Genomic DNA, 9,124 nt, shown 5'->3' with positions numbered 1-9,124 from the left:
TTTTGCCCCCATCCCTTGGGGACATCTGGCAATGTCTGGAGACATTTGGTTGCCACACATAGGCTGAGGGGATGCTTTGGGTACAGAGTGGATAGATGACAGAGGTGTTGTTGAGTATCTTAAAACTGCACAGAATATCCTCCACCAACAATGTCACTACCACTAAGGTTGCCATCATACCTTATTCCACAGGAGCCATGGTGAAGCCAGGGTTGGGGTGAGAGCAGAGAAAGGAAGATTGTTGGTCATGAAGACCATCTTGAAGTTTCCTCAAGGACCCTATCTGATCTGTACCAGGGACTTTTGGACAGGAGAGTAGAATGAACAACTAAGTATACTATGCCATGTGGTCTCAGAATTGCAAATTTTGTACTTAACTCGAGGTGGTATCAGATACCCTGTGTATGTTATTTCTTTATTTATGTATTTATTTATTTTTGTTATACTAGCAGCATTACCAGGGCAACCTTGAGACTCTTCAAAGGTTCACTTTAATAGCTCAGTATCTAATATATACATTTAAAAAAATGTTCAACAAATGGAATTGTATTGTGCAAGACTTCCTCTACCCTAATCTGTAATTTTAAATCAGCACTTGAGGTGGAAAGTGTCCTGAATCTGGAATTGTAGACTTAGGGCTGAGTGGTTGTTACTAGAACATGGCAAACACAGTGTCCCAAACCATAAAAACTTGTTCATGTGTAAGACCGGCTTTCAGCTAAATCTGAACTCAAATTTTGTCAGACACATTCAGAAGGATTCAGAATCACAGTGGAGCTACTCACCCTGGTTCTGGAATTCATAATACCCGGTGACAAAATGGGTTTACAGTGTGTTTACAACCAAACTTAAATCCCGCATTACAAAGTCTGGTAATGAAGGCTACCGAATATAAATACCTGTCTCTTTGGGTTTTGTTTTGTTTTGTTTTTTGTCAAGCTCATGATGTTCTTTACCTAACTGTTTTGGATTGGCAGTTTCAAAGTTTTGTATATGAAAAGCATGGTTTGTAAGAATCAGATTGTGAGCTTCCACCTCTAAAGCACAAAGTGTCAGTTCCCCACCCTGACTGGCCCAGGGTCGGTCTATGTGTCTGCCCTTATTTCTCAGCTCATAGAATGTGGCATTCACTTCAGGGAATGAATTGGTGGAATGTACTTGTGTCTTCTTGTTCTGGAAGAATCCTTTCCCTTGACATTGCTTTATTAAATCTTTTTTTTTTTTTGATACAACCCAAGACTTTAATGTGCAGTCAGATCTGGCCCTTTAGACTCTAAAGGTGAAAAGTAAAATACTACAGGGCGGGGAAAGAGGGAATGACATGTAGGATGCACAGAAGAGTAAAAATGGAGTCGATCAGGGGACAGTGAGCTGGCAGGTCAAAGGCATCACCACAGAAGGAGCCTAGGCAAGGCTATTTCTTTCTTTTCATTCCAGAAATCTGGTCATCAAGTCACCACCAAGCATTGGTAATTACAAAAGCGGTTTGGATAGCCATATACTATAGATATTTTATATAGCAAGAGGGAAGGGGAGATATCTCCCCTTGGTAAAATATTCACTTTTGTCAACCCTAAAAGGTTTTGCTGGTGACCCTGTGGTAGCTGGCAGGAATTGGTTTGTTTGTGTTGTGTTGTGTTCAACATGTGCGGTGTGGATGCCACAGTGTCCTCTCCTAAGAACTCTGTCATTGCTCGGGAATTTGTCCTACACAGTCTGCTTGCCTTGGCATTCGCGCTTTGAGCACTGAGCAGGCTTCCACCAGTCTCCGTTGTGACAGTGACAGATGTTGCATTCGTCCACTTTCACTTCAATGCCAGCCGGAATTATTGTAGTTCCTGCAAAGCAGTTGGGACCTAGAATACACACACATTGATTAGTTGATTCAATCTGAGAGTCCCCCACTCTTCCCTCCCCGGCCCTTCTCCCCTCAACACAACCCCATCCCACCCACCCCAAGCCACGAATGAGCAGATCAGACCATGCTAAAGAATTGTCTTAGAATCATCTAGCCATCCTCTCCCAATTGTATCTTTCACCACTGCTGTCTTCTGCACCCAACTCATATTTTCCATGTATATCAGGGACTCTTTTTAGTACATTAAACATGATCTTTAAGTAGTTGTACAGGGGAAATGTCATTTAACAAAGTAATATATGAATACAATGCATCTTGGTCTCATTCCCCTTTGACCCACTCCTTCCCTTACATTTCTCAGTTTTGTGGTCTATACAGTGAATTTTTAAAAATTGATCTTTATTTATTTTATTTTTTTGTTGCTTGTGGGGCTTGAACTCTGGGCCTGGGCGCTGTCCCTCACCACTTCAGCTCAAGGCTAGCGCTCTACCACTTGAGCCACAGCGCCACTTCTAGCTTTTTCTGCTTATGCGGTGCTGAGGAATCAAACCCAGGGCCTCATGCATGCAAGGCAAGCGCTCTACCACTGAGCCACCTTCCCAGCCCCTACAATGAATTCCTGACTGTACTCTTCCCCTCCTCCCCGCTTCATTGTCTTCCCCTTTCCCCTTAACCCTGCTCCCCCTTGAAAGTTCCCATTTCTTGGTTTTCTTGGTGCTTATTTTGTTGGGTTTTGACAGTCTTTCTAAACATGTGCATGATTTAAGCTCTCCATGGTGTCTATTATAATTCAGTTAATTCATCGGGAACTGCTTTTATACCATCTAGCGTGTTTACTTATAGATTTATAGGGATGACAAAGAAAGAAAGAGAGAAAGAGAGTGACAGGCAGAGAGAGAGGAAAAGGAGAGCATTTCTGCTTACTGAGTCCATGCACTTTTCTAAAGGTTCTCTGGATTAAGCTTTGCCTGTTTTGTCCTCTGGGTGAAGGCTGCCAGTGTCCTCTGAAACGCACATGGAGGCCTGGCATGCTCTCCAACATGTGGCAATCCTAGAGGCTGATCTCCCTTCATGTGGCGAGTGTGGGGCAATGAATTCAACACCTCCCAAGTATAGTTCCTGGAATCCCCAGCTTGTTTCTTGATAACAATGAATAATTCATGACTAGATGATTTATTCATGTCTCCAGATAAGCTTTGTTGGAAGCTCACTTGATTCTTATAAGTAGAGTTCTTTTAATCTGCTAGATTAAAAAAATTTTTTTTAAAGACTGACCCAAAAAGTTTCTGGGTGCTGGTAGCTCATGCCTGTACTTCTAGTGAGTCAGGAGACTGAGATCTGATTATTGAAGTTCAAAGTCATCTCAGGCACGATAGTCTGCGAAAAATGTGGAAACTATAGCTCAAGTGATAGAGCACTAGCCTTGAGCACAAAACTCAAAGATAGTGCCCAGTCCCTGAGTTCAAGCCCCAGAACCAGCACAAAAAAAACAAAAACCAAACAATAACAATAGCAACAACAAAGAATGGTCCAAATGGTTGGGTTTTAGAAATGAACAGTAATTTTATTTTACTTTTTCAAGTATAAAAAACTTTACTGAAATGTCACCTCTTCATTTAAGATGAATGTTTAAAAAACTGACAAATCTTACATTTATACTTCTTGTCTCTCTTTATCCTTTATCTTAATTTACCTAATTATATATTTTATTTTATCTCTTCCCATAGGGGTTCACCAAAGTTTAGTATTGGTTGATAGTCACTTGCAAGTGCAAATAGAATAAACATTTTTCCCCAAGATACAATGGAGGATAGTAGAGTGGTCCACGTTTGCTGCTCTTCAGAATAATTCCATATGAATCTTCAAAGTACACAATTTGGTAAAGAGAGGGAGCATTATACAGTGTCTACTAATGACTTATTAACCCAGCATTCCCGGCCAGTAAGCATAGGCACTACATGGTAACGTGACCACATATGTCAACACTGGTAACCAACTTTCACTTCTTTACTGGTTGATGAGTATTTATGACATTGCCATTACCACCAAATTAATGAAATCAGAGGCTGTTTGTAGTTAGTTTATCATTGTAGGCTTACTTTGATAAAAACCGAGTTACAACAGACACTTATCAACACAGAACTATTATAAACACTATAGGAGTCCATTATTTCAGAACTCCCAGACACCAACCGTGCATGCATTTATCATATTTGTGTTTCTGTATCATCCTGTCACTTACCTTTCTTACACAGTATATGGGGCATGTGCCTAAGCATGGAAGATCATCAGAAGTATGGGGAATATACTGGGTCAGCTTTGATGATTAAACAGCTGTGGTGAGTTGCCTTCATCTAGGAGGGCCTTTCTTGTTCTGACACTACCATGATAAGTTCTTGGCCAAAGTGTGGACTGTTTATGGAAACAATGTTAATTCCATATATCTGGGGCTTTAAGTCATTGCTTGATAAACCACATGGTCTTTTTGATTGAAGCTGAGACAATTTAACACCAAACCATGAATTTATTTGGCACTCAGAGCTGAGGGAGTCTGCTAAGAACTTGGCAAGGAGGCTTTCCCAGAATGCAGCTGGTTCTCCGGTGCCTGTTGTGGACAGATGTGTCTCAGCCTATCTAGTTCCAGACCAAATCGGGTTTTGCTGATGCCAAGGTAGTTTCAGAAATGTAACAAAATCTGCCTGCCACCTGTCTGCCTGAGGTTAGCTTTGAGAAGAAAAGTGGCTTCCTCATCCACACACCTAACCAAGTCTTTTCACCCTAATTCTACTTTTAGTTTTTCCAGATGGGGGAAAAAAACATTTTTCCCCTCAGTAATGAGTTTGGAATCAAGAAATCTATGAAACGGAGAATATTTCCCAGCAAAATGTTGACAGCTTCTAGATAGGATTTGGAAATTTATTAATTTACGTTTGGAAGTGTGTGTGTGTGTGTGTGTGGGGGGGGGGGGGGGGGGGGGGGGGGGTGCGTGCACGCGCACTGTGCACACATACGTTTCTTGTTCATCTGAGGCTGCAAGTATCTTCAGCACAATAAGAGAAATAGGTTAGGAAGAGTGTATGAGAAGAGCTTTCTTAAAAGTCTCTGGGATTGTCTTGAAGGGCAATTTTACTTGAGCTCTGCTTTTCACAGTTGTCCCAGTGTGCATATGTTGGTAGCATGCTATGATGTGTCTATATTTGATTAACCTCTATCCATCATTTCTTGAGAGTCATGTAGAATTTGCTGCACATGCAGCCCAAGAAATATTAATTACGTTGATGTATAGACCACAAGAAAGACCCTTTTGCATGTGCCAAAACTGACCAAATGCACTGCCTTATAAATAACATAGTGAGCTCTCAACTGTCAACCTGCTGACCCAGGAGTATTTTACAGAATGCTTTGTTTGATCTTGTTAACTTTAGTAGTACAGTGGTTTTATTGGTGCACTTCTGAGAATCTCGGGTGTGACTACAGCAAGTCTCAAGTTTGCTGTTAATAGTTTTACCTACTTAGAAGTAATTGAGATAATTGTAAGTGGAATGGTTGGCACTATTTAAGAACTGTTCTGGTTTTAGTCCTTCCTGCTGAATAGGGGTGTCAGTAAATGCTAATTTGCTTTGAGCACAGGAGTGTTCTATGTGTAGAAAATCTACCCTCACGATTTCTTACCATCTTTGTTTAGATGGGGTGGGAGTTGGCGCTTTTGTCTTGGTCTGTGTGAAGGGGTAAATTGCTTAGAAGCGTGAACTGAGAGGCAAAGCCACATATTTTAATGGAGAGGACTTGGAGAAACTCCAGAGGGGAGCAATGAAAATGATGAAGCTGAGGCTGGCTAATAGGACCTCTGAAAAAAAGGAATTATTTAATCTAGAAAGAGAAGATAGGGGAACAACCCAATAATGCTCAGAGAAGGGAGGCATATGACGTGACAAATGGCAAGCAACTGTGCACTATTTCTTCTGGGGTCTGGAATAAGAGGAAATGGAAATGACGCATTAATTCTCCTTGAACACATGCATGTGCACCCATACACATGCACACCCATACATTCTTTACAGAAGTGAGAATTGAATATGGTACTTGCCAACCATGTGGTGAGCTATTCTCTTGGAGAGTTTTGAGAAAAACTAATCTATTCTTTAAGGAGAGGAACTGAGTATTTGTTCACTTCTTATTGTCCAGACCTAATGCTGTATCTGTCAGATATTAAGAACTCAATATATTTGTTTAACAGAATGAAATAGAACGAACTAGCAAGTTATGTGTTGGAAGCAAACTTCTTTACTGTAGCTAGAGATCAGACCTTCTCTATGTCAGGCCTACTCCAGATATTGTAGACATAGTAGAAATACTCGCTAAAGATGGAAAAACACTATGATTATTTATTAAATACTTTAAGCCAGGACTTCATCTCATTTGGTCTTTGCAATAACCTACAGAGAGGCATTTATTCCTTCCCTCAGGAGCTTGAGCTTCACAGATAGAAAATAATAGTCAAAATCACTAGATGTGTTGGCATCACCCCATTATGAATTCAATTCTCTGCAACCTACAGGAGGCTTCTAATTTTGTTAGCCAATGAGGAAGGATTCTTTGGTCAGGTCATGGGTTTCTGATCAACATTGAGAAGCTGAGCTAGTTTCTGGTGTTGGGGGTACATAGTGAGGTAAGAGATATGATAGGACGAGCAACAAGTTAGATGTTTTCCATAGCGTTTTATATATTTACCTGCCTTACACTGTACATTCATAGAGCCTCCAGAATTCGTAGTTTATTTATAAGAGAATAGAATTTCCCATGGAGAAAATGCATAGGCAGAGGGACTTTGCTTAAGATAGCTACGAACGTCTCACTGGTGTTGGGTGTGGACCATTTGAGAAGCATAATGAAAGTGGCCTATGTGATAATTTAAACTATTTTAAGTTGTGGTTCTATGACTGGTTATCTTGTGGCTATAGGCACCCTTTGCAACCTAAGTATAAATAGGGGCACATATGTTCTAGCCTCAGTGAGGATTCATTTATTTAATGCTGTAAAATTGGAAATACAATATTGTATTGGGAGAAAAGACGGGAAGGCATGGATACTCGATGAATAAAATAAGTGATTCCCCTATGATTATGCACTTCTCTAAGCGCCAACGGTAGAATAAAAACTTTTTAATAGTCAGAATCACTCAAAGTAAATATTATAAGGAAGAGTAATCCATCAAATATAAAAGAGCAGCATTTCTTGGGAGAGGTGGCAGTGGTGAGCCAGAGGACTCTGTCTTCTCAGTAGTAGCATGTCTTTCTGTCTTTCTGCCTCAACTTCCTTCAGGCACTTGCATAGACATTCTAGTGATCAGAAGAAGGGCATCTGGAACAATTTCCTCCAGCTCCAGCAATCCAGAAAATACTAGAAGACTGAACATCTGTATCCCATTTGTGGTTGTAAGAACCAAGCAGATTCACTCAGCCACTGAAGTGCTTTTTAAAATTTCTTGATAGGTCCTGAAACTTCCCTCCTAAAAGTACATAAAAGCTGTGTGGTTAAACAAATTCATAGTCACTCTGAATATACTTCTTTTAGATTTGTGTTTCCGTGCAATGTTGACTATCATATGAGAGAATTAAGAATTTGTATGTAACCTGAAATAAGTGCGGGACAAGAGAAGTACACAGAGGGTGTTAGCAGAGAACCTGGCCTTGTTCAGCGTGCTGTCCAGAGGGGGGAGAATTACTGAGCGTAGTTGGAAATGCAGGTGATTGCAGAGAAAACGGGAAACACCAGTGGGGTTGGAGTAGAGAGTCGCTGAAGTCGCCGTGCAAACAAATTGTGGTGGTGATATGTTAATTTAAAAGGGCATATTCTTCAGTGATTTAGAACTTTATAATCACACTTGATGAATTTAGTAATTTAAAATAATAAGACATGATGACAATATTGATGCCTCCCAAATCAAATATACTACAAGTCAGAGCTTCAAACCTCTATTCCAGCTCCATTTGCTCCCCATTGTCCTACCAGTTACTAAGTATTTATGAGTATATGGTTAAGTTAGGGATCAAGACCCTGGGCTTTCTTGGTTGTGTTAAATATTTTGGTTTCCATTTGAACATAATGGGAAGTATTTTATGATGGTGTGTGTGTGTGTGTGTGTGTGTGTGTGTGTGTGTGTTGTGTGTGTGTGTATTACCATGGTGTAGACACTGATTTGATAAACTGCCAATTCATTGTATGGTTACTATGACTACTAGTGTGACTGGTCTGCTTAGCACCTACGATGGAATGGAGGTGAGAATCCACTCCAGTGGATACAGGACTTCTGCAAGTGCAGACAAAGATTAGACCCTCACCGGCCCTGGTACTTGGGTATTGATAACTGAAGCATATTTCTTTCCATTTTGCTTTGATGCATTTAAAGTCTCTGCTAAAATGCTGGTGTAATGTTAGATTACTTTCAGCAATTAACACATTGACTTGAATTACTTGATTAGATTAGGGAAAATAAAATCCCTTAGGATTTTAATAAATAATAATTTTAATAAAATCCTATGGGATTTTATTTTTATTGGAAGAAGGAGAAGGAGAAGATAAAGAGCTGGAGTATAGAGGTGATTTCTTGGAAGACCATTGAGTTGGGGTTCCATAGGGGTTTAGGAGGAGAAATCTTCGACTTCAAGTAGCAAAACCTATCCAAGACAATTTAAACAGAAAAGGCACTTATTGAAGAAAGTTCTATCCAGACATTGTCTGGAACAGCCAGACAATGTTAGAGGTAACGGAATTTGACATGGGCTTAGTGAAGACATACTGTGGACACAGAAACCAGTTGGGCCCCTAGGTGTCACTTGCATGAGCTTCTCGATGCTGTTGCTAGGATGCTGTCTTCATGCTACCATTCCTACCAGCTTTGCCAGAATGGAGGCGAGACAGGCCTGGACCTGTGCTTCTAAGTGTCATTGGCTTGTAATTCAAAGTCAGCTGGAGGTTATGACTGGTAGACAGAACCTAGTCAAGTGCCCCCTAACTACAAGGAAGACTGGAATGTGAATTGCTGGCATTGGTAGCTTTACTAGGAAAGAGGCTTTCTTCATAGATAAGGAATTTTCCCAATCACTGTATAGAGGTAATTTATTCACTTCTTAGGCCAAGAGGATAGAATGGGAGGTGGTCAAAGTGATACTATTTATTCTAAATGTTAGCCACAATCTTATATTCTCCTTTTCCTGAATCTACAGTTTCTCTTTTGGGAAACTAAGGCGAAATACAGACCCAGTA

At 40.4% G+C, this 9,124-nt stretch overlaps 1 protein-coding gene across 2 annotated transcripts in view; it reads right to left on the bottom strand.

Annotated features, from left to right (window-relative positions):
* Nucleotides 1-1,435: 1,435 nt before the first annotated feature.
* Nucleotides 1,436-9,124, bottom strand: part of Vwc2l (von Willebrand factor C domain containing protein 2-like) — a 146,932-nt gene continuing 139,243 nt past the window's right edge. For both annotated transcript variants that reach the window (XM_013037779.1, XM_013037771.1), the window contains one exon: nucleotides 1,436-1,856. In XM_013037779.1, the coding sequence (XP_012893233.1) occupies nucleotides 1,708-1,856 (149 nt within the window). In that variant the 3' untranslated portion in view covers nucleotides 1,436-1,707. The remainder of the gene's footprint in view (nucleotides 1,857-9,124) is intronic.

This window comes from Dipodomys ordii, unplaced genomic scaffold, assembly GCF_000151885.1.
Source record: "Dipodomys ordii isolate 6190 unplaced genomic scaffold, Dord_2.0 Scaffold1, whole genome shotgun sequence".
Classification (NCBI taxonomy): Eukaryota; Metazoa; Chordata; class Mammalia; order Rodentia; family Heteromyidae; genus Dipodomys; species Dipodomys ordii.
The sequence above is the reverse complement of the archived record's forward strand: the minus strand, read 5'-3'. Positions and strand labels throughout refer to the sequence as shown.